Source organism: Xyrauchen texanus, chromosome 30 (genome assembly GCF_025860055.1).
Source record: "Xyrauchen texanus isolate HMW12.3.18 chromosome 30, RBS_HiC_50CHRs, whole genome shotgun sequence".
Classification (NCBI taxonomy): Eukaryota; Metazoa; Chordata; class Actinopteri; order Cypriniformes; family Catostomidae; genus Xyrauchen; species Xyrauchen texanus.
In genome coordinates this window covers 2,135,063-2,162,556 of record NC_068305.1, presented here as the reverse complement: position 1 = coordinate 2,162,556, position 27,494 = coordinate 2,135,063, and the positions used below count along the sequence as shown (strand labels likewise).

At 38.4% G+C, this 27,494-nt stretch overlaps 1 protein-coding gene across 12 annotated transcripts in view; it reads right to left on the bottom strand.

The window, feature by feature from the left end:
* Positions 1-27,494, bottom strand: part of LOC127624282 (receptor-type tyrosine-protein phosphatase kappa-like) — a 247,790-nt gene that overhangs the window by 196,493 nt on the left and 23,803 nt on the right. Inside the window, exon 1 of one of the 12 annotated variants that reach the window (XM_052099031.1) lies at positions 18,919-19,033. The exons of the other annotated variants lie outside the window; for them this stretch is intronic. Coding sequence (XP_051954991.1) covers positions 18,919-18,982 — 64 coding nt within the window. The 5' untranslated portion in view covers positions 18,983-19,033. Of the gene's footprint in view, positions 1-18,918; positions 19,034-27,494 lie in introns of those variants that run through there. 12 annotated transcript variants of the gene reach the window in all.

The window sequence follows — 27,494 nt, the reverse complement described above, 5'->3', positions numbered from 1 at the left end:
TGCAGCGAGCAGGGAGAATCTAAATCAGTGACATCACTTTACAGCCGGCTAAAAAATGTGTAGCGAGAAGAAAATCGATTGAAAAATGACGACGACTAGTTGAAGCAGAATATTAATGACCCAAGTTGTCCAGCACACGACAGCACTTTATTAAACATTTGAGAGAAGATAATAAGCGTACAGTTTAATGTGGAGTGGATGCACTTCAGGTGCATTGACACTTAAGTGTTGTTTCTCCCCAGCGCAGCACTTTACATTTTACTGCTGTTTCTTTGTTTTATAATGTATACAGGTTATGAATTCAAAATCAGGAGCATACTTCTGCATGTTTTGCAAAACTGTTTGTCTTTACCAAAAGTGAGTCTCCGTTAAACTTCAGTGAGCAAGCGAGTGAACGCACCCACGTCAATCAAGATTTTTTGATCCAATGCACCCAAGCAACGTGAATATAATACAATTTGGTGCTGATGTTTCTACTTATTTTTGGTTGATTCAAATTAAAGGCATTCAAACCACCTACTTAAGTATAGACTACATCATTCGCAACTTGCAAATCTTTTAACATCTTATACCTCATATGATATTTTATCATCAGAAGTTTATATCTTTTTTTTCCTCCAGAACTTCAATATTCTTTTGCATTAAGACCCCAACACCAAAATGTGAGGAAAAAAACATCACAAAGTGTCTTCACATATTTGAGTTTGACCTAGATGTGGCTCTTATTTGACGTGGAATCAGACAATTTGTACTTGGTGCAATTAATGGTTTATTTATTTTATTTGTATTTATTAAAATTTTTTAAAGAGAGATTTGAGCACATTTGCATTTGATCATGGCAGAATATGTCAGATTGTGGTCATCTGCAGCATCCTCCAGCACCCAAAATCGGACCGCAAGATGGGGAACTGCGCAGTGCAATTTGCAATCAGCACCCAAACATCTCCATCACGCACCAACAGAGTCCAACAAAATGCACCAATCAACTGCAACACCCAGAATCTCCATTCTCACAGATGAGGGTTTTGGACGATTAGATAACTTTTGTCGGCTTGTAAAACTGCATAACAAGATTGTCCCTGACTCAGAACTTGTTAGTGACTCTTCAAGCAGTGCATTCATTACAAGAGGATTTCTCACCTGTGTAAAGGTCACACGCGCTGTGTTTTACATCCACTGACCTTTACAACTTCTCAATGATGTCCCAGAGACAGCAGAAACCCAGACAGATGAAGGTGCTAATAATAACAGCCCTGCATAAGCTTGGGAAAGACATATCTGAACTTGCCCAAGAATTGCACAAATCAATCACAATCCCAAAGTGACCTGAAATAACCCGAAACCTTATCATATTTTCAACTAGTTAAACTAGTCAATGCAGTCTTTAGAAAAAGTAGGCTACAGCAAAAGCTACGAATAAAAAGTAATTCATTTTTTTCTCTATTTCATTGACCATTAAGATATTTAAGAGTGATTTGGCATGCAATATCTGACAAACTGGTAATGTGTTAAATATTTTCATTTATGCTCTACCTAGCTTGCAGCATACTGTGTATTGCATAGGCATTAATATTTCAGCACAAGACACTCATTATTTGGAAATCGGCCAATGATGACCTGCTTGAAAAACAATTCTCATGTTTGTTTATTTTAATTAAATTTAAAATGAATATTCTCCATCAAAGTAATATAGATCAGTGCTCCGTTTAAAGGTGAAGACTACACAGGCACCGCTCGGCGTTCAGCACATCAGACACATGCAAATGAAGGAAAACTCCTGACAATGACTTCAGCAAACAGACCATTTGTTCCTCATGCCAATGCCACAAGAGTGATTAAATGTGGAAATCAACTACAGTACAGAAGACCAAACTGAGTTACACACAATAAGAAACACAACTGTAACTGTCTGTCTAGTCCGATGGATTATTATTATACTGGTGTCCTTTACAGTTAATCCTCACACTTAATGCCATGTCATACTAATATCACTTGAGACGAAAAAATGAAAAGACATGTCATATAATTCTACATGCATCCAACAGCACAAATAAACCTTCTGAAATACATTCTGAACCTTAAAACCTCAAAAGAAACCTTAAAAATGAGTGACTCAAATCTTATTTTACTGTTGATTTTGTTAATTATGAGTGTTTATAACCTGTTATAAATAATAAATATCACTGTAAATGTTATTTTGGATGGAAATTCAATCCAAAAATATTTCATAAATCGTACTTGACAAATGAAACTTCTAGTCTCATTGGATTATTTCGATTTAATTATTATTATTTGAACTTTATGTAAACCCATATATATAATATTGTTTTTGTATTCAGTGACACTTTACAATAAGGTTCGATTTGTTGACATTACTAAAGGCATTCAATGTAATGAATCCAATGAGCAAAATCTTGGTTAATGTTAATTTATGATAATAAAATTGTTCCTTGTTTGTTCAAGTTAGTTCATATTGTATTTTCATTCTAGTTCATAACTAATGTTAACGTACATATTTTAATTAAAAAAAATATTAGTATATGTTGATATTAACATTAGCATTGTTCACTGTTTTTAAATGCTATATAATGTTGTCAACTAGTGTTAATGAATACAACCTTATTGTAAGTGTGACTGATTATTCATAACCAGAACTGTCACGATTATGATTATTGACTGACAATTAATTGATATATTTATACTTAACCTGGAAACATTTAATAAAATAGGGATATATATAATATCATTTATGAATATTCCACAGGGGTAGAATGACATGAAAAATTATATTTTAAATATTAGAATATTTCCAAATATTAAAAGTATCTCTTTGGTCAACTTTAGTCTTTATAGTCTAATGTTAATTTAACATTGACATTGTTGTTTATATTATATTACATTGTATTGTATTTTATTGTAATATAGAGGTAGACCGACATATCAGCAATTCATTACCATTGAATCGCTGCCGACCGTTGCTTTTTAGAACTGTCGTTTGTTTGCATAAATCTATGGCGAAAGTTGCCAATAGTTTTTTTCATTTCAAAATAAGAGTCTGTGGTGTGTTTCAGGCTTGTTTCTACTTAAATGTCCTGCTTTATGCACCAAATCCTTTTTTCTGGTGAATTTTGGAATTTTGGTTGGACAATAAACTGCATCTAGGATTGTATTCATTTAGGACTCTTTTTCTGGGCCTGTTATAGTAAGAAAAGAATAAGAAACTTTTTAGAAATTTTATAAATCGATTTTAAAATCTATCAGCCGATTAATCTGTTATCATCAGCATTTCCCACCACTTTAGTTACAGGTATCGGCAAAATCCACTATTATATATTATATTACATTATATTATTCTGCAATAGCAAAAATGTTCTGTCTTAATACATTTTGGTTATATCAAATAATCGCAGATTCTTAATTGTTATTAAGTGATTATTTAATCATTGTGATTGCCTATTCATAAGAAATGAAAAGTCTGGCATCAGCGCAAAAACAGCTTTGATTCAATTTGAGTTAATAAAGTAGTCATGCATTACAGTAATCCATTAAATCTCACTGAATGAGCCACTTTCGCTAAAAGCCGTTGTAAAATACCGGCTATACGCACACCTGTGGCCGCACATCAGTTGAATTGCATTTTAATACACCTAGATGATTTTTCAGCTGGTTGGGATGCTCAAACAAACAAATCAATTATAGCACCACAGCTCTTCAATTTCGGGAAAATCTACCTACGAATGGCTTACTTATATAGTTGAGTCTGCATATCAAGCCTACATGCCTTGTTAAAAACAAATGGGATGCCAAAAACACAGCAAAACATCTTCAAATCCCAGACAGAAATGCAACACCCACAGAATCGTCTCGCAGTGTTTCACAGTTCCACGGAGTTTAATTCATCTCCAGCACAGGAAATTGAGCTCAGTCCTAACAGAAGTGTCTGCCCACATACACATACATTCTTCAACATCACAAACCCGAACACCTCCACACACCATCTGACTGTCTTTGACGCGAGGGATGCGCCTGGCTCCGTCGAGATGCTGGAATCACCGCGGACAGCTGGCCTGAGGACAAAACTCTCAAAACAATTCCAGTTTATTCGCTTAGACCAGAAATCATCCGCTTAAATGGGACAAAAGCTATTCAGGAAGACAGAATCACAGCCATTCGCCTTCATTGCAGAGAGAATAATCTTTCATACCCCATTGAATGCGCTATATTTGTTTTTTTACGGCGTTTCACGTCCTCTGTTTCGGCTGGTCACCTATAGTGGTGCTTGTAGAGTCCATTGTGCGTGGACAGACGGGCTGAGAGCTTTAATGACCCCAAAACGCACCGCTCCACTCCAGATGGGCCCAAAACACAGCTCGTACATTCAGTGTGGCTGCAAGGACACTAACCAGGCTGATTTGCATAATAATCTATGGCTGCAAATATTCAGCCGTGCTAATGAAATAATAGCCTGCTCTTCATTTACATCATAAAATAATTATTGTGTCTGATAGAGCCTCAATGGCAAAGCCTTTTCACAGTCCTCGATAAACACGGGTTAACAACGCCATCACCACGCATTCATAAGATACAATGTGGGAAAAAGCCACAGAATACAGATAGGCACAGAATAAGCCTAAACTCCAAAAGCGTACCTTAAAATCAATTCGTAATATTGCAAACTAGCCACATGTGGAAAACAATATGGCTTGAGCTGGGGGAATCAATCATAAAGCCATCATCTCTAGAACTAAATTGAAAAACATTCAAATAAAGATCCAATCAAGATAAAGAAACACAAATGGTGTGTAAAATGGGAACATTTTCTTTTTCAGAAGGTTCGTTACAGAGAGTGTCGGATTAATCAACATCACTCGAGAGTCGACATTATATTAGCCTCACAGATCAATCCTCTGTTCTGTTCTATTCCAGGCTTTTCCCACAATGCTAAACTCTGGGTTAACATTCTTTTTTACCCGGTGACATTACCACAAAAACATATTTCCACTTAAAATGAGTTGCATGCTCGTCGTGAGCTGAAATTGTCCAGCTGACGTTATTCATTGAATACATATGCTAAATAAGAATGCTAACCTTGAAATCTCAAAACTTGACAACACACATGTCATGCAAAATCTCTGAATAGTGTCGAACAAAGAATAAGAAACGTTTATCTAGGAATAATTCAAAATAATCCAAACTGAGATTTCAATCACCAATGAAGACGAGATAAGTCCGAGATATAATATTCATTGTTATTTATCGAAACCTAATTTGGAATATTATGTCCATGTGTTAGCATACTATACAACCTTAGCAGAAAGTGTATTGTTAAATCATAATCCCATCATTTAACATCAGCTGTGGTTTTAACATTTATTGTGGGTTTATTGGGTGGCCTGGACGAGTGTGACACTCCCGGCCTGAAATTACGTCCCAGTCCGGCCGTACCCATATGTTAACAAGTTCAAGTGTGAAAAGCCCTTATCAGTGTACTAACATTGTGCCACTGTAGAGCTATACTGTATGAAGTAAAGTATTTAACCATGAAGGCAACGGTCTCACAAGCTTAAAAAATATTGTATGACTTTGAGACTCTGGTGACTTTGAGAGCATCAAAACAGACTTCAATAAAGGCAGATTGCTTCTCTCACTTTTACCTGGAACAAATATTAAATTACGTAGATAACAAAAGGTGATAACTTCCTCCACTGTGCCCGAGTGGCAGCAGCATGACATGTGTTGACCGCAACTTTATAGAAGTTTTAAAGCAATCCTCATGCACTCTGGTGTGTGGTGCTGGTCAAGCAGACTTTTGAGAGTGTTATCTAGCTATTAACATCCACAATTCCTGCAAAAGGGAGAAGCAGATTACTTGAAGGGTGCAACGAATTTCCTACTCAGAGTAAATTGTCAAAACTGCCCATTGTAAATGGATTTCCTACTTCTTAAATGGCTGAAAGCAACACCTTCAGCGACTGTCAAAATACTCCTCCGTAACCCCGTCACTGAAAACACTCTTGGCATGCGAAGCAAAAAATCTTTTCCATAGCTTTATCTGAATCAGTATTTATCAGCAGATGTTTACAGGAGAACCATTTGCATGCCAAGTTTGCCTCAACATAGGGATGACAAATGAATCATTACCACTTTATTTTAAAGTAGTGTTTTACAGTATAATTACCCTAAATAACTACAGGTACTAACCCTAAACCGAACCCATATTATGTACATGTAGTTACCTAATATTACTCAGTACTTTCTTGGGTAAGTTTTTATAGTAATAATAATAATAAAATAAAAAATTTAAATAAATAATTAGAATTATTTATTTAAATGTTTTATTTTATTATTATTATGAGAACTCATAACTATAATATAAATAAAAAAATATTATTATTAAAGTTGTAAATCATTTATACATCAAGGTAGTATTTGTTTTACTGACTTTGATTTAGGTCTGCCCACGACCAAAGATTTTCCTAATCGACTAGTTGTCGCATGTTTAAGATATCAATTTAATTACTTAAATATATAGATTTTGGGGGGCATCAGAAAATGGTTTGAGCTCCAGGGTTGAGAGAATGTTCTCAGTAACATTGCTAACACTGTTCTACATTACAGAGAAATACTAAACCGTGACAATGAGCCATTTTACAAGCGCACGCACGAAGCGAGCCGCGGCGACTCTGGCAAAAGCGGTAATGATCCTGAATGTGTCAGAAAAACCAGCAAGGAGACTGTCTGAACATTTTGTTAATTTAAAGAGAGAAATACACATTAAGTTAAACATGCAGTTAGCGAGGTACTGATTTAGCTTCCCCACTCCCCACAAACATTTGGATAAGCCTAATAGTGCATATTTATGTAGATTATCTAACGTTAGAGCGAGCGGTCATGTTAAGTGGCTAACGTGAGGCTACTTTCATGTTTCAAATGATAAACCATGTTTCAGGTTCGATGAATGATAGGGAAAGATTTGCCTTTTTGGGGACATCCTTTACCCTCTCAAAATGATCTAAAACTTTGGATTTCCTGCCCGATATAATTAATTACCACATGGACCAGCAATATAAACGATCATGTCTGTCCGTCACTGACTGCGTGACTTCACCACTTCCTGTGGAGTTTTTTCAATCAAAACTTGGTCGACCAAGACTCTTCTCATCAACCAACATTTGGACGACTATTACTTTGATTTATGATGGTTTTGATATAAAACAAAACCTACTGTTTCCAAACAGTATGATTATTCTTTTATTGTATTGGAAATGACATGTTTTTTTAATATTTATATATTTATTATATATATATATATATATATATATATATATGGATTTTTTTTAATGAGAATGACTTTTTTTCAGCATTGCAGTAATGACAATGAGACTCTTTTAACTACTCTTATTTTATTTTTTTATTATATATAATGATGACAATTTTATTATAGTCTGCGAATGGGATTTCTTCTCATTAATGTAATGACAATGAGATTTGTTCAATTACCATAATTATAACAAGATATCCTCATATTACAGTAATGACAATAATTGTTTTTCCTAATATTGCATTATAGTAATGACAATGAGATTGGATTGACTATGGTAATAAGAATAGTTTTTTCACATTACAGTAATGACAATGAGATTTTTTTGATTACAGTAATGACAATTACATTTCTTTGCATTCTGGTATGTCCATGAGATTTTTTGGGTTATGGTAATGAGAATGAGACTTCTTCACATTACAGTAACGACAGTGATATTGTTTTGATTATGGTAATGATAATTATATTTTTCTACATTACAGTTATGACAATGAGATGTTTTCGACTACAGTAATGAGAATATTTCATCACATTCTAGTAATGGCCATGAGGTTGTTTTGATTATGGTACTGCGAATGAGATTTTTTGGCATTACAGTAGGCTAAGCATTTTTTAATTATGAGCTTGTTTTCTTTATGCAAAATAAAATTCCTTATTTATCTTGATTTTGGGGTAAAATATGTCCTGGACCTTGACCATGTTCTTGACAATCTGGGGGCATTATAACCAGTTGTATCACTGCACTGGAGCACAACTGCAGTAACACTGGAAAAACTCTGCAGGACATAACTAACCTAAAAACGCTCTCCACCTCTGACCTGTTCTACCAGAGCTCTGAAACACTATTCTCTGCATTCACTCTCATGAGAGATATCATTGAATCTTTACAAATCACTTTTTAAGAGGTTCACACAGAGTTAAACATCTACTCCCCTCTGCCTGTCTCATGCGACTGCTGCTTCAGGGTCGGGTTGTGAAATACAACTCTCACTGGGGTGTGAGACATGAACAGGCGGCCTCGCTTCGACAATGGGCGCCGCAAAAGAAAAAAGAAAACCTGAAATCAGACACTGGCACGTCTAAGCCAAATTCATCAAAGTCTGGATGGAGGAGGGTATTTAACTAGAGAGAAAAAATGAATGCTGAGGTTTATAAACATTCTCGTCCTCAAGGAGTTTTTCTTGCCTGAATATCCCCAAATGAATTGGAATCGAATTAAAACCTTGAATCGATTTTGAAATCTCTATCAATACCCGGCCCTATTAGTAGTGCCACTATTAGTTACTCCTCAACACTGATCATTTCATGCAAATCTTTTATAAATCCAATGTACAATTTTTCCTTCAGTTGTCAATATCAAACTTGGCAGTGATACGCTATTGAGCTCTTTGCTTTCTAATTTGACCAGCTTTTATGATGTCACAAAGGGCCTGGAGGGGTAAAGTGCCTTTGAATTGCAGACATACCTTCTCACTTCACACAAAAGTCGTCCCGCCCTCCTAACAAAGACAGGAAGAGCCTGACCTCCTCCAGCACACACTCTCACAGGCTTTGATAATGGCTCTCAGAGCGAGTCCGCTGGCTGGTTTACTGATGAGATGTCTCCTCTGTAGTTTAACCTGTCCCTGTGCTTTGCTTCCGCACCATTTTACAGCGGTTAAGAACAAAAGACAAGAGGTGGCAGCATATAATTACCCACAAACGTGTGCAGTACCTGCTCGGGACACTGCCTGCATGACATTTATACTTTCTTTTATTCGCCACAAATCGCTCTCTCCCTCTCTCCTCTCGAGTAAAACACTGTCGAGTGACTATACATGGCGTTATCTGACACTTAAAAACACAATATGTATCTTTTCTACACTGCAAAGGGAAAAATGTTGACACGCTCTTAGGGCGGTGGCAGTGAAATGTCAGAATATGAATAAAAATTGTGTTTCTCGTTCAGGAGAAGAAAGCATTTCCACAGGTAATCATGCGAGCGGAAAGCTCCCGTATGGGTGAGCGTACACTGATGAATTCAGGAATAAACGGGTGAGAGATAGCATGGAGAGAGCCAGGACTCGCCAACGCTTTACCTGCATGTTAGGGAGGCGTTTATATGACGGAAACACAGCTACAAAATCTTAATATTTTGACCATATTTGATATGCATCTAGATATTTCTGTATTTGTTCTGAAATGGCTTGAAGGAATATTCCGGGTTCAATACAAGTTGTGCTCAATCGACAGCATTTGTGGCATAATATTTTCTTTCCACAAAAATAAAAAAGCAAAAATCTGTGTTAAGTGAGGCACTTCATAAAAGCACTTACATTAATTCTTCTGTTAAAACACATGTATTATTGAGCTGTAAACTTGTTTTAAATTTATTTTTTGCAGTTATTTTAGGGTTTTAGAATTTGCTGACTACATTGTCATGGTAACAAAGTTGTAAAATTGGTTATAATTTTAGTAAGTTTGAGTGTGTATGTGGGTGTGTGTTATGGGACCAGCCTCTACATAGCAAGTAAATCACTGGCATATGTGACCAAATTTCACGCTATGCAAAATATGAATTTTACTAGCCACTGGCGAGAAAAAATTCAGTTCCCTGTATGTCACTCACTCGACGTTGTGTCAATGTAGTGACACTAGGGGTCGCTCTAATCTTTGAGAAAAGGCCAATGGGAATTGGCGAGTGGAATTTGCATGCCACTCCCCTGGACATGAGTATAAAAGCACCTGGCTCGTAACCACTCATTCAGATTTTTTCTTCAGAGCCGAGCGGTGTTGAGCAGCGAGTTCCACTGCCATTCCATTCACCTCTCGAGAAGCATTTGCTGTTGGATATGCAGCGCATTTCAGCGGCTTTCTACCCTTTGCGCATGACTAGTGCAGAGTACGCCCCTGGGCGCTTCCACAGCTGAACGAGTATATATTCTTAAAAAAAATTTTTTGCATTTCCTTCTAAAAGAGTACGCGCTGACAGAGCGTCTTTTTAAAAATGCCTTTCCGTCTGTGTGTAGTTCCTGGATGCTGTCTCTCCTCCTCTGACGGCCATGATTGCTGTCTCACGTGTCTGGGCCATAGTCACGTTGAAGCAGTGTTTGTGGATGGTTCATGTTCTCCCTTTCCTTCTACCTATGAGTACGAGGACGGGTTGGTTAGCGCTGGGGACGATTTGGGGACACCAATGGGAGTGGTTCTGCCGGGTAATCCGCACAGACCTCCCATTCCCCAGTTTGGTTGTTTGCCACTGTCAACGAGATTTCTCAAAGAGGTGTTTGGAGCTCCCAAATGCGACCGAGTGTCATTACATTGACACAACATCTTGTTCCCTCCATCAGGAAACGGAGGTTACAACAGTAACAAGACGATTTTACTCGGCAGAGCTCGAGTTGTGTAGTGACGAAGAAGAACTTGAGCACCGCAATCCTTTTAGCTGGTGATTAGGAAGCTGTATTCTGCCTCATATTTCACATCGTATTGTGTCTCGTCAGCGCATGCCCTGAAGGATACTGATCCTTCAATAAGATCCGCCCCCCTTGGTTATGGTTGACATCACACAATAAATCACCTCTCTCCATCAGTGAGTGACATGTCCTGTGATGTATCTCTGACTAAAATCTAAATACTTGAGATTCCAGTATCCAAGTCATTTGAAAACAACTTGCAATACTAAACCAACTAGGGCTTCCAAATAAAATCGGATTGTTTTGTCTCAGGGTATTTGACGTGAAATGTCAATCAGTGACAGTAATGTAACATGCTGAACTTCTAAACAACATTTTCCTAATTCTTGTATAAGGTAGTTGATCATTTAAATAGACATTTATTTGACTAGGCTTTAATGGAATGTATATATGCAATACTACAGGCAAACCCATTTTAAAAAGCCTTTTGCTAATGAATTTACAATTGTTAAGCATGCACTTTTCATGACATCAGATTGTTTCAGATGCCACATGAAATATTTATACTTTTAATAATTAAATTACAATTAAAAATTAACTTAAAGAAACAGTGACCAGTTACAGGACCTAAAAGTTAAGTGGAAAAGAGCCATAAATCAGGCTAACCATAATCTCCTAAAATACACACTTTACCTTTTATGTTAGTAAATATTTCGACCTAATATTACAATGTTCAATAAAAAAAAAAACATGCAGCAAACATTTAAAACAACACTTTATAAAGAGAAAAAAGAAAAGAGCAGATACTTACTGCATGTCAAAACCTGCACGCAATCTCTCTCTCTCTCACACACACACACACACACACACACACACACACACACACACACACACACACACACACACACACACACACACACACACACACAATAAAAGGTGTTTAATGGCACTGATGTGAGTGTTTAGTTGAAGCCAAATCTGCAGATTTTCTGGTCAGCAGAGTTTTACTGTCCACATCTGCAGAAGGTGATAAGCCATAAAAACAACCCATATTTGGCAGGAGACTCTTTCTCACACTAGAACACACACACACACACACACACACACACACACACACACACACACACACACACACACACACCACATATTGTCCTCCCCTGGTTGCAACAGTAAATTTAAGCCCATTGAGAACACTGACTCAACTAACTGTAAATATCAACAAAAGGAGGCACAGAAAAGAAAGAAAAAAGAAAAGAAAGAGTTAAGAAAGAAAGAAATAATAAAGAAAAGAAATAATTAATAAATTAATAACTAAAGGAAGAATGTAGAAAAAAAATAAATGAACAAACAAATGAAAGATGAACTAAGGAAAAAAGGAAAGAATAATGAACACATGGAAGATGAAGGAATGAATGAGCAAACAAGAACGAAAGAAAGAACAATGGAAAGAACAAAAGAAAGACAAATGAAAGGAAAGAACAACTAACAAACAAAAGACCAACAAGCAAATGAAACAAAGACTAAAGAACGCAAGAATAAAACAAAAGTAGTAACAAACAAACAAACAAATAGTGATTGCAATATGAACAAACAAATGAAAGAAGGATGAATAATCAAAAGAAAGATGAATGTATGAATGAACGAACTAAAGAAAAAATTATAACAAACAACAAACAAACGAAAACGAAGAACCAACGAACAAAAGATCAACAACTGAACGAAAGAACAACAAACAAACAAAAGAAAGACTAATATGTTTCAACTGCAGTTGTAATAAAAGCCCCCTTCGACTGTGCTGATGTCAGTGTTGGCAACTAGTTTAAGCGTGTGAGTGCTGTGACATCACGTACTGTAATCGCTCAAACACACAGCTGTCTTTGTTTTTTCTCTATTTAGGCAGTTCCGTTGTTGCCGGCAGTGCTCTATTCAGAGAAACATTTAGTCAAATAGAACAATCTAGAGCTGCAGAAATCTCACACACACACACACACACAAACAAACACACACACACACAAATACACACAAACAAACACACACACAAACACAAAAACACATATACACACACACACAAACACAAAAACACATAGACACACACACACACACACACACACACACACACACACAGCTGGCCCATCTTTCTGTTCCTGAACCAAGCCAGACTGAATTGATCATTAACACAAACACACACACAAATACACACACACACACAAACACACACACACACAAACACAAATACACACAAACACAAATACACACACACACACAACACACACACACACACACACACACACACACACAGCTGGCCCATCTTTCTGTTCCTGAACTAAGCCAGACTGGATTGATCATTAACACACTCACACACGGTTAACTTAAGTTACGGTTGTTCCACGTCCAGGGTCAAAACTGCAGCACGGCTTTATTCAAACTGTAGTGTTGTACTTTGTTGAAGGTGAAGTATGTCACTTGTTCCATTATAAAATACAACAAACAATTATAGGTTGACTTCCTGAAGAGTGTAAACACTGAGGCACTTTCATAAATTGCTCTGTTTGATCGGGCGGAACGACATGTCCAACTTCTGACAGGTTGCTGATCACTGACATACAGGAGTTTGGGAAAACTGTTTGCCAAGGAAAGGACGTTTTGCTCATATTTAAGCTTAAGGATTGGAACATCAACTTTTCAGTGTAACTCGTCATTTGTGTTGCGGACATGATTGATAGCACAAATCATGCAGCGTGTTGAGCAATTACTTTTCCAGGTTACTGATTTCCACCTGGCGGATCTAGAGACCAGAATATCATAGACAGAATTAAAACTATGAAAATACATGATAAAAATACTAATAATTCTCTTTAAAACTATGAGCATCTAAACAAAGAGTGAAATAAACAGAAACCATTTTAATATTTATTGTGTTATAATTATTTTGATTAAATTTAAAAACAAAACAAAAATTAACAAATGAAAGAAAGACATTAACGAATCAACTAAATCCAAACTGTTGTATTCATAATCGTTGGTCAACACTAAACCAAATGAACGATAATCTCACTTACAACTAACCTTCAAAACTCTCCCGTTTGTTGGCTGATGCAAGCAACTCAACTCCATATTCATGTGGAAATGCTGGCAAATCCTTCATACATTTCATGAGCCGTTGCATGATTTGGCATGCCTGTCGTGTGTGTGTTGTGTGGTTCAAAGAGGCTGAGCGCAGTGCATAGAGATGCCAGTGAATCGGCCTAGCCATTAAGCCAGGCTTTAAGTCCAGACTAGAGCTGGATTTGAGGCTTCCAGAGAGGAACACAAACTCTGGGCACACACGCACTCATGCACACACTGAGGTAAGCTGATAACGGCGCTGAAATACCAGGCCAAGACAGAATCTGCTGAATTTTCCGTGCTTTTATTTGGGGGGGGTTTGTGGAATTCTGCAGAATGGTTTAAACGGTAAAGTGTGTATTTTTTTTAATGTTAAAATCCTTTCTCATATCCCAGCTTAAAATGCAGTCAACTAAAATAAGGAATTCTTAGCTGGACTTACCTGAAAAATTTGAACACTGTGTCTCTGTGTTGCACTTTTAAAACATTCCTGATTGTTTTGAGCGTCCTAACCCAATCGACACAGCAACATTGGCTCAACCAATAATTCTGTAGCACTCAGCATTAGCCGATATCTTAAGTTTCATTCAGGCTAAAACAATAATTCGTCTTTTAAGATATCATCTAAATGCTTTAGTCAGAACGATGTAGATAATATGATTGTAGCTCAGCTTCATCCAGCATGTATACACATTAATAGGACCTCAATTGGCCTCGCCGTTGTGCACATGCCCCGAAATACAAGTGACGTGCCGTATTTGACACTCTTTCTTCAAGGGATCTCAAAAGTATCAGTACTTTGGTACCAAGTTGATAGCGGATTGTCATGTCAGAAGATGAGCGATCGCGTGCCATGCACTACATGCGGTCATGCGTTTGCGTGCATGAACGGTCAAATGCGCCTCATGGTCAAAATGTCCGTCAGACCTGGTATTAATTTAAACACACTTGTGTTCGCATGATTGAGAAAAACTTGAAGGAAAGTAGGGCTGGGCAATATGGCCAAAATTGTTATCACGATATTCTTTTTCATATTGTTCGATATCGATATTTATCACGATATACATTTACATATTGCACTTTCTTTTTTTATTTAAAAGTTGAAATAAAAGCAGGAGTTAGCAGGAGGCGGCAGACGAGGGAGGGCTCCGCCTCTCGATCCTCCCAGGGCTCCGCCTCCCCTCATCTGCCTCCTCCGGCTAACGTTACAGAGACAATTGACTAGTGAAACACAGACAACAAGGGATTGTGACATGGGGCACATAAGCCCTTGTGACTGTGGAATGATGCTGAATGTGGGTTCAGGGGTGTCCCGAGAGAACATTTAGAAAACGTTTTATAAAAATGTAAAAAACATTTGTATATGTTCATTAAAGTGAGAGACTAGTCTACCAACTAGTAATTTTAGTCTTTCCTTATCCATTCCAGATATCTAATTCATTTTCACAAAATTAGACAGAAATCGAGTTTATTATTAAAGGCTCGTAACATGCTGATTAATAAAGATACATTTAGAAGGGAAAAACGTTATGAAACCACGTTAACTCATGCGGCGCATTAAGTCTACACACATGCAGGGAAAAGAGGCAGAGCGGGACAGGGCAGAAATGATGCATGTTTGGTGCTCGAGAACAATATTCAAGATTACGGCGCAGAAAGATCAGATCTGTTGTCCACATCACTGTTGACATTCACTAGAGACGATGAGCGGGCGCAACCGTTCTCATGAATTCTTGAGGTGCGGATGGAATCAATCCGGTGTCCAACGTAGCCTAATCGTTAGCAAGTCAGCTAGCATTAGCAAGTTCATCCAGTCTGACCCTACGTTACCACTGGCGCGTTGTGAGCGAAGCTGAGAGCGTTTCCTATGAAACCCGAGCGTCATGCTCGCAAGGTGGATCGTAGGATTGGCATCGGTGCGGAGCGAGCTCTCTCCTAGCGCTGTGAGCGCCTTTGGGTGTATTTCGTGGAAACGCAGCCTGAGAAAGCCGAACTGCTTGTGTTTTAGCGACACGCAGTAAATATCGAAAATTCCTCAAAAGCTTACCGCGGATGTTCTTTATCGTGATATATATCGATATCGTTTTATCGCCCAGCCCTAAAGGAAAGATGACATTGTTTTAATCTTTGATTTGCGTTCATATTTAACATTTCAAATAGGCTTCTGAAGTGTGTTCAATAACTATTACCCATTTTTGCTGTGGAATCGAAATTGGAATCGGGAATCGTGACATTTTGGTATTGTGACTAACCAACTTCAAATATTTGATTTTGCATTGTGTCCTGTATACTTGTACAAACAGATGAAGACTTAATTATGCAAAACCCCACTATGGCTCAATTTAAATCTACTGATTGTCACTTAAAGTCTGGACATACAATTTACTTGATGTGGGAAAATTTCAAACCGTTCCTGATTTGGATATGGCCTGTTTTTGCTACAGTACCTTAAGACTACTTTATATAAAAGACCTCTGTTATGAGTGCTCAGCAAGTAAAGACGCTGACTACCACCCCTGCAGTCGCAAGTTCGAATCCAGGGTGCTAAGTGACTCCAGCCAGGTCTCCTATGCAACCAAATTGGCCCAGTTGCTAGGGAGGGTAGAGTCACATGGGGTAAGCTCATCGTGGTCGCTATAATGTGGTTCTTGCTCTCGGTGGGGCGTGTGGTGAGTTATGTGTGGATGGCACGGAGAATAGCGTGAAGCCTCCACACCCGCTACGTCTCCGCGGTAACACACTCAACAAGTGTGATAAGGTCACATACGTGTTAAGATGCGCAGATTGATGGTCTCAGATGCGGAGGCAACTGAGATTCATCCTCCACCACCCGGATTGAGGCGAGTCACTACGCCACCACGAGGACTCAGAATGCATTGGAATTGGGCATTCCAAAAAAAGAGAAACAAGTTCCAAACAAATTTGAAGTTGCCAAACATGGAATAGAAATTGATATGAAAATGTTGGCGGTCATATGTTAATGAGGTCATATTACAGTATTACTCTTGAAGCATTGCAAATGATATAAAAACTTCAAAAAAGGATGGGAAAAAACCACTGATTTAAAGTTGGTAAAACATTTATTTCAATATAATTGAAAAATATTTATCATTAGTTTGAGACTGATATGAGAGTGATTGTGTCATTCGCAGTGCATCATGGGAGTGGGTTGAGCTGCAGAGATCCTTTGGCCGAGATTCTCTGATTGGTGGATCTCACTTTAGGAATATGGGTAGTGTAATTCTTCACTAGGAATTTCATTCCTAGTGAAGAATTAGTGATTACAAATTTTAAACAATGAAGTTATACTGCAATAACATTAATACAAATAAATAACGTGGACTGATAGCTTAAACAGACGCATATACCGTCGATGAACAATCGCATAGCTCAAGGTCAGTCTGTCTTAAAAGGTTTTAAGTTATCGTTAATACCCATTTCACCTATGCAAATAAGTAATGGCATTTCTACTTCCGGAACCAGACTGCTGTGCTCTACTGATCAGCAATGGCACGTCCTCATCAAAACAGCCTTGTATAAGCGTATGATGTCACAGACGTGACTACATTACTGACCACCAGTCCTAAATAAAAAACATTAATGACCTTTCTCTTCTCACATTCAGCAATAAATATTCTGATAGAAAGAGAGAGAGAGAGAGAGAGAGAGAGAGAGAGAGAGAGAGAGAGAGATTCCATTTGGTTGTAAGAGAGGTTGTGTGGAGGTGTTCAGTCACCTCTCACAGGCAGCTAAAACTTTAGAAATGAGTGTTGAGGCTCACTGCAGACAAAATGACAGTGGGGAGTTTGGGAAACTTTACAGCAGCGTTTAAAGAGCAAAGACTCATTGACTTTACACACCAAACGCATGAATCACTCGCAGAGGTGGAGACAAATGCGGCCCACAGCCCAGAGGCAGATCACTCATTGGCTAGAAATGCTTGAGAAATGTAATCCGAGACTTGTAATTCAATGCAACCAGTCTGACGGTGTGTGTGTGTGTGTGTGTGTGTGTGTGTGTGTGTGTGTGTGTGTGTGTGTTTGTGTGTGTGTGAGAGAGAGGTAAAAGGACATAGTCTCAGGTAAGAGTGTAATGTAATGCCTCCCTACATATTCCACACTGTTCATGGAGTGTTGTCCTTTAGAGGTGTAGTAATTAACCAAACTATCTTATCCCAACCTTATAATACATTTGGGTGGGGTCTCACTTTTATACTACATCCCTGAAGACCCCACAAATGCAAATTGGAGATTGGGGGCTTTTAGTTCATGAGTGTTGTCTCTGAGGATATCCGAATGATAGTCTACTCCTAAATTGGGATGGGAATTACAAGGAATTTAAATATTCTGTTTCCAATGCAGAATACTAATAATTCTGGTTCTGGTCTTAACAATTTATAATATTTACTTTTCAGAAATAATTATTTGAAAATAAGAAATCAATGCAATTGCAATATTGTTGCCAAATAATGAGAATAATTTCAGATTTCTATAGAGCAGATATAACAAATTAGTGTAAAGGGTGTTTTTGCATACTTTTTAGAGGCATAAATGCAATCCACTAATTGATCCTAACTATATTAAATAAAACATCCAATGAAAACAAAAATGTGAAACATGTATTATATAAATTGACACTGATAAAAAGTTCACACAAAGTAATGTAACAAGGTTTCCTGTCATCATGAGCATAGACGTTGTCTCTGGCAATCTTGTTAAGCAATATCAAAATGTTGGATTGCATTTCTCTGTATATTTAAATATGTCCCTAAAAGTTGTACACAAACATTACAACGTGCCATGTTTGTTTTGGTCAGGTGAAGCTACCACGTAGCCCGTTACATCACTGCAGAAGCAGATCTCAGGTCAGTGGAAAAGCGTTGCCCATTTACAAGAGGCTCTAGATTGCCCCAGCCGTGAACCAGCCGAGCACAGGCTCGGCACGCGAACCATTGCCAATTCGGTGGAAAAGGGCTAACAGTGCCATAAAAGTGCCTACTGGCTGTGGCTACTTAAACACTTTAATATGTCCTGACCAACTTCCTTTTTCAATGGGCGATACGTCAAAATTGTAAAGAATCCTCAACCAATATCCCACCCTTGGCAGTTCTATCTTTCTTGGTTTGGTTCTTCTCTTCCTCTGTAGTCCTGTCTCTCTGCATTGAAGTCTTGTTAGCTTGGCTCACACGTCTTTCACCCTCAATAACGTCTTCTGACCTTGAAACAAAGAAATTAGTGAGTGGTGAGCAATGTAGATCAGGGCGATAAACAGACAGCAAAGATAAAAATAATTGAGAGTGTGCCGTGTCCCCGCCACAGGCTTCGTTCCATGAAGTCCATCTACAGGAGTCAAGATGCATCTATATGATCTACAAGCAGATTGTCTTTGGTCCCTATCAAGAATACAAATGACAAAACATGCTGCTAGATCAGCACTTTGTTGTTTAATGTATAGGGTCCATAAAGGTATAGGGCAAAATCAGAATCCTCACAACCAGGGCAGGTAGAATTTGTTTATGCCGCCATAGAATGGTGCCATAAACTTATTACAGGAACAACTCCTACTGTATCAACTCGGTCTGGAGTTTGAGAAAGGTCTTGGTCTGGATCTGGGCATTGATTTTCTTGCTTTTTGTCAAGGTCTTAGAGGGTCTGGTATTGGTCTGGGTCTTGACTCCAAAGAGAGTTACCAGCCCTTAGCCAGCAAATACACCACTCCTCTCCCCCAGATGAACAAGTTCAAGTTTCTCGCCATCTTAGAGGTCTTACCTCATGGTGGATCATAGATCAGCTTCTTTACCACTTACCTCAATGTGTTTCACGCTCTGTGTACAGATCAGAACACTCCTTATGCCTAGTGTAGAGGGTTGTGGGTGGACAAACTCTGCCTTAAAAGTGTATCACCATTTCCACTTTGTTCAGTCCTCCCCCTCTATTTCTATCTCTGTCTCTCTGCTAACTTTCATGTGTGACCAGGCATACAGGCTTCTGCTGATTACTGCCTGAGGACACACTTACAGGCCTGATGGACACAGCAGAGGAGAACGGCCTGCGGCCAAACACTGCTGACAACATTCTGCACGGCTGGGAAAGGATTTACCCTCCTCCCAATACCACACACAACAATAACAGACACACAAAGAGAAAATGTAAAGATTCTGATCAAATCACTTCAAATGCAATGGATTTTTACATCAAGATACAAAATCAGAATTATTTTCAGTAAAGCAATTTGTTGCTTCAGGAAACACAAGTCCAGAGATATTATAAACGTTCTTAGGAAATAGCAGTAATGTTGTGTTCCATTCAAAGTTGGATTTGGTACATTAAAAGTTTTAAAAAATGTTAAACATCTGACTGTTCTGCAGCAGCTGAACCGATAGAGCATTGGGTATGAGTCCTGAAGAGCCTGAAAATGACGTGGTTGTGGTTTTTTGACACTATAGTTAGGTTTAAGGTTTAGGGTAGGGAGGTTGGTTTTGTTGACTTAAATCTAAATTGAGCATTTACCTTAAAAACCTCATCTGTTTGCGAGAACATTTAACTTAGTTTTAGCGTCATCTCAGGTTTTATCATCATAACATGTAGAAATGTTGACTCATTGATGCATTTTATTGCTTAAAAATAAATCATGAACTCTGCACATTTCCCACCCGGCATCTTGGCAAAATCCAGGCTGTAAATTTCCACATTGAAAATCTGACTTCAAATGCATGTTTCCAAGTTAATTTTGAAATTTCGACTTGCCTCACAAAAAACATTTGGAACACTATACAGTACTTGAGCATCTAAATGTGCTGCTTTGTTTCCCTTACCGAGGCTGTTAGCTCATGCATATCACTGGCGTACGCAAAATTCACTGATTGGTGACGAGCAAACATGTTGACCAATGGCGTGATGAGCTCCAGGGGGCGCGTTATAGAAAAATCGTAACTTTAGATTGGGATTTGATCCTTTAATATGAACTTTTGAAAAATCCTAACTTAACTGATCAGATCTTAACTTAAGACTTAAGGTCCCCAGGATTACGATGTGCATGTTTGCATTAGCTTATGAATGAGAGAAATGTGCATTTTAAGCAAGCTCATGCAAATGAGGATACAAACAGAGATTTGAGGCAACTGAAGGAGGTCACCTCGATGACTCGAATGCGCTCAAATGAGTACAAAGACCCTACACGTCGAACTCTCATACACACAGTGCGCTGATAACATCCCATAATTCTTTTGACACAAAGAAGCACATCAGATTACATTAGTTACATTAAACTGGGAAACTACAGAGTCAGACAGACAGTGCGAGACCCAGAGAGAGAGAGAGAGAGCAGACTCATACTCTTGTGCGCTACATCTTCCAATGCCACTTTCAATTAAGTGCCTGGAAAATCACATTTGTAGATGTAACAATAAAACAATAGCAGAGTTGTCCCTAAATGTTCATTAATTATGTAGTTGATGGTAGAAGACGATATACTGTATGTTGTTATTCAGTCTGTGAAGTGTAAAAAAAGAACAAAACAAAAAAAAAAACATTTAGGGCATATGTTTTGCTTTTATGAGGAATTTAAGTAGCACAGCATGAGCTGAAACCATGGACAAGTTCAAGGGCTTCGCTGGCATTTTTCTGCTATCTCTATCCCTGACAACATAACATTCCCCACAATAAACAATGTTTCATGAGGCAAAAACCTCCCAGTGGCTTCGACAGCTACTCTAAGATTATGCATAACTCCAGCGAATGCCTCATTTGCTTTCTCCAGGAAAAGTTGCAGTCATAAATTGTAACACGTAAGACAAAAGCCTTGCGGGGAAAAGCAGACACCTATGAAGAAAATGAAGATGTTAAGAACGCTGACCAGGCTGAACATGAAAAACCACAGCTTTCCTCCTCATGAAATTCATATTAGACTCTTGAGTTGTACAGAGAGACTATGGCTGAAATATTAAGGCTGTCACGATCTCTCTCTGTCGCTGCTTTCCTGTAATTCACAGCTGTTTGGCTCAGAGGGATCCAGTTCAACACCTCTGTCTTTACGCATTCAGCTCACACATGGCAAAAAGTAACAAAGACTGTTTCTCATGAAAATCCAAAGCATCAATCACCCCTTTCAAAGAAGTACCACTATTTAAAATATGCCATGGAAAGAACATAGCATTACTATGTATTTTTGGACAGTAAACATGATGGTAAAAACAACGTATCCTTAGAACTACCTTACACTGCCATTTACCATGGTAAATGGATTTAGTAATCAAAAAGTTCCAAGGTATTATTGGCCTATATCAAAGCACCATGCCATTCAATTTTGGTACCATCACTTTTTTGTGCGGGACATGGACTTCAGTGAAAAGTAACTACATACACATGTTTACCAAGCCCTGTAATTGAGGACACGTCATAAACTTCTCTTCATTTATATAATGCTGATTACAACTACTGCAGACTAGGGCTGTTCACATAGAACACATTCTTGTGTTCCATCAGTACTATAGTTTTAATTGTTGATCTACGTATAAATGCACCAGATGGACGTTTTTGGCTGTAACAGGGTGTCTTGCTGTTTTATGGCCGTGAATCCTCTCAGCCCAGCCAGAAGAAAAAAAAACGTGGTTCCCGACCATACCGCCATTCGGTCCTCAGCTGAATCAGCTTTGCAGATCCTTGACATTCTAGCAGTCAGTTTGTCCAGATATTCAGGTGACCTTTCAGCCCATGCTCCCTGTAGCACTTGCCATAGATTTGTCTGTCTTGTCGGGCACTTCTCACGCACCAGTCTAGCTGATCCTACAAAAGCTCAATGGGGTTAAGATCCATAACACTCTTTTCCAATTATCTGTTGTCCAATGTCTGTGTTTCTTTGCCCACTCAAACCTTTTCTTTTTGTTTTTCTGTTTCAAAAGTGGCTTTTTCTTTGCAGTTCTTCCCATAAGGCCTGCACCCCTGAGTCTTCTCTACTGTTGTACACGAAACTGGTGTTGAGCGGGTAGAATTCAATGAAGCTGCCAGCTGAGGACATGTGAGACTTTGTAAACTTAAAGCAGATTTGTGCAAATCTCTTCCTGGAAAACAGATATTAATGGCTCATCTTGTCTTCAGGGTAGGGCTGCTCGATTATGGCAAAAATCATAATCACGATTATTTTGGTCAATGTTGAGATCACGATTATTTAACACGATTACTCATTGACTTTGGAAACATCATGCATTTATTGAATTAAAAATTTTTTTCTTTTTAACAGTGAATTTCATTGAACTTGAAATGTAAACAGCACAGGGTAGGGGAGGAGACTATTGTCATATGATAATTATTTTATGTTGTATGGTAGTGAAATAAAGGAAAGGCTCCATGACCATCATTTACAGCAGGGGTGCTCACACTTCTAGAATGTGATCTACTACAGATCTAGCTGTAGCAAACGCATAACTCATAGATGTAGCACTGACCGCACAGAGAAATTCCAGTTTCTGAGTTTATTTTCATAATCTGGTTTCTTATTATTGTAACTTTAATAAAGGTTGGTTTAAAAGATTTAATTAAATTCCAAAATATTTACAGCAACTCCACCAGCTCCACCTCCTGACAATCCTGCGGCTCTGTCCACTTCGTCTCCTGACAACTTTCAGCTGTTCTGCCTCTTAAGCATCCTGCAGCACCACCCCCTGAACTTCCTGTGGCTCAGCCTCCTGAGCCTCCATCCCTGGCAGATCTGCCCTCAGAGTCTCTACCTTCAGTAGCTATGCGCTCTGAGCCTCTTCCTGCTGTGGCTCTGCACCCTAAGCCTGAGCCTTCTGAGCCAATACCTAAATCCTCGCCTTCTAAATCTTTGCCTAAGTATTCATTTTCGGAGTCCCTGAATGAGTCTCAGCCTCAAGCGGCTTTACCCTTGACACCATGGCCTCTTGAGGATCAGCCGACACCAATGAGATATCCTGGATGGTCGCCGGTTCCTCCCTGGCCTCTTGATTATCAGCCGGCAGTACCATGGTCTCTAGGATGTTCACCAGTTCTATCCTAGACTCCTGAACCTTCGCCAGTTCCGTCCTGGTCTCCTGATCCTCAGCCTGTTCCGTTCAGGCCTCCGGACATTCCTCTAGCCCTCTCCTGGACCCCAGATATTCTGCCAACTCCTCCTTGACCTCCTGACAATCCGCGGGCTCCGCCCTGGCCTATGGACCATCCAGCTCCACCCTGGGCTTCAGACCATCTTACAGCTCCACCTTGGCCTTGGAATCGTCCATCAGCTCCGCCTTGGCCTCCAAACCATCCGTCACCTCCACCAGCTTTGTCCTGGACTCTTGGTCGTCTGATGACTCCACCCTGGTCTGCTTCCATACCTTTGCCCCATGGCTCACTTCGTAAATTCCCAGGTGTTCCTTGTCTTCTTGTTAGCCCAGGTGTGTATATATATATACCCTCTTGTTCTTTGTTCCTGGGTCGGTTCTTGATTGTATATGGTGCAATATTAGCTAGCATACTGATGTAGAGATTTGTGTTACTTTCTTTATCGAATGTTTACATTCATTGATGTATCCTCTTCTTTTGTTTACAATTAAAGTAAACAAAATAAGTTTCTCTCGTCTCTTCCCTTCACATACCCTGACATGAACAATGAACTTTTAATGGGTTAATTACCTCACCCAAACACATTCTCTATACGTGACATTAATCACTATATTCACTACATGAATGAAATATTACAGCTTACAATGAAGTGAATGAACAGGTGAACTTGAACAAAGTGACGCGCAGTCAGAATGTGTAACTTGCGTTGTGAATTTGCAGTTTCCTAAAAAACGCTTTACACGTAACACAACATCCAAATCTGTCTAAACGTGAGGAATTCTCAACAGAGTCACTTGTAAAAATAGCTCAGACTTCAATAGATTCATTATATGAGATTGTATCAGGAGCTCCACATTTCTCATGTCGTTTAATATGACACACAATACTTATTCACCTTTAATATGTTTAATAAATGTTTAAATAACTGTAAGTAGTTTATACGTTATTCAAAATATTTGGTTAAAGTCTGGTCTGTTACAGTTTGCTACATCCTTTTTTCAATTTGCATGTTATTTTCAACAAAAATGTGTTATATTTGAAGACTAAAATGAAATAATTTCAGTTAAAATTGACTAAAATGTATGAATATGTCATGATGAAATTTTGAGTAGATTTGAAAGAAATTTTAGTCAAAGACTGACAATTATGAAAATTTGACAATAATGACTAAAATAAAAAACTGTGAAAATGAACACTTCATTGAGATACAGTACACTTCATATAAAGAAAATATGAATATATATATATTTTTAACTATATCATCCATCCAAACAACATTCAACATCATTGAAATGATGATGACTCAACCCAGGTGAGATGATCTTTGGTCTTTGGCGGTAAAAAAGAGAGCGCGCACACAGGCAGAACAGACTATATTAGATTCCATGGTGACATTTGCTGTCCATCTTCGGTGAGGAGGATAGAAGGAGAGGAGGAGGAGGAAAGACCATCTGGAAATGAACCCTGATCACAACCTCCGGTCCCAAATACCATATGGCAGCACAGGAGACTGACCCTCACACACACACACACACACACACACTCAAGCATAACAATACATTACAATCTTAAACACATGCACATGCCTGCACAGACATTCTGTCCAAACTTACTAACATATTACAAACACACACTCCATCTAAACATTATTTACAGTCAGATAAACACACATACTGCAGTACAGTATGGCCATCTATGGCAGATTATTAATGCAAGAGAGGGACAGACAACGTCACCATGCACAAATAAAAAAACAGATTTTCCTAAATAAAAACATGTAAAATTTGATAAATTACCAAATTTGAAGGAGTTCAGTGTTAAAATGACTATCTCCTATCCTATCGAAACATACGGAGACAACTATAAATTAGACATTCATAGGTTGATTCCCCTGGAAAGCGTCAACACTGTCATTCAAAAATTAGATTTCAGTCAGACTAAACCAATAATTCATATTTTTAAGATGTCATGTAAATGCTAAGATTAAAGATGAGACCAAGAAAACACAAAGGGGATGTGATAAGGGCAGTTCAGCAATTCTAACTGGGTCAGACTTTCTCTATACGAGAGAACGGACTGAACACAGGCCAAGATGGCTGAAGCATCCGGCCTGATGTCATCTCACGGACAGAGAGACAAGAACGAGGTCATTCAAAATGGCCGCGAGCCCGAAGAACACTGTGAGCCAGCAGAGAGACAGGAAGACAGGAGAAACCAGAGAAAAGTGGATTTTCTAAATGATCCAATCAGAACATTAAATCATATGTTAGAGGCTTACACGACATCTACACGATGCCCCCTCCATGAGCGATACTGGATGTGCATCTAGCATCCACCTTTGGAAGATATCAACCAATGGTCAAACTTATTAAGATATTTTTAAGATTTACACTTTCAAAATCGAACTGACTAATGACCAATCAAGTCATGACTGAGGAAAATCTCAAGTAGGTCCATGAAAATTTTACAACAGCGGTTTTACTGTAAAGCAAGAACAGAAAGTGTAAACCACGTGCAGTTCACTGTCAAATCAGTTCTGTTGTAATCGTACATAAATCAAAAGAAAATGTGTTGGTAACTAGAAACCAACAATGTTACAAACTTAAGTGCATTTTTCAGTGGCGTGACAGAAGACCACTAAAAAACACCAAGATTAATTGGAGTCATCTCTCTAAAGTGTCGGAAGTCTCTGTGATGTATTTTGCTTGTTTTTTATTTTTCAAAATAAATATTTTGTGAAATAATAACAATTATTAAAATGTTTGTGCTATTACATTGTAAAAATATCCATAATTTAGAACATGATTTGGTTAACAGGTAGCTACCTTAATATTTATGGCAAAATATTTTTTTATAATATTAATAATATATTAAACTAGACAATACATGTCATTTTACAGAAAATATAGAAAAAAAAATTTTGGGGATGTAAAAGTACAATTTCGTTTAAACAGGCTGATTTCAGTTGCGGACACTCTGTGCAGTCAGTAAAGGGTTAAACTTTCGATGTACGGAGTCATGAGACAAAACAATTGTTTTGACAATGATGTTTACTATTAAATTAATTTCCATGACTTTTACAGGCCTGCGAAATGGTCAAAATATTCCCAGATTTTCCAAACCCATGAATAGCATCCCGATATATATTGAGCTGCATACAGTATGGGTGTTAAATTAAATGTACAGTTTACATTTTTATCATCTAGCTGTACCTAAATGTGAGTTATTTCTAAGTGCACCCCACTGTACATCTGACCAATATAAAAGCAAAAACATCATCAAATCATGCTCTCTTTTCTAACAGTCAAGTGAAGTGTGAAGGGCTGTGGCTCAAACATACAGACAGATTGACAGAGAGACAGACAGACTGTGAGAGCGAGATAGAGAGAGAGAGAGAGAGAGAGAGAGAGAGAGAGAGAGAGAGACGGGTGGGTGAGGGAGTACTTCTGGACTCTACTTCCTTTGCCTGCAGGAAGGTGACAGTGGGACATCTCAGTCACACTAGTTAAAACAATTTCAACAAACATCAGGGATAGAGATCAATCACTCGAGCTGAGCTAACACCGCTCGACAGACACACACACACACACACACACACACACACACACACAC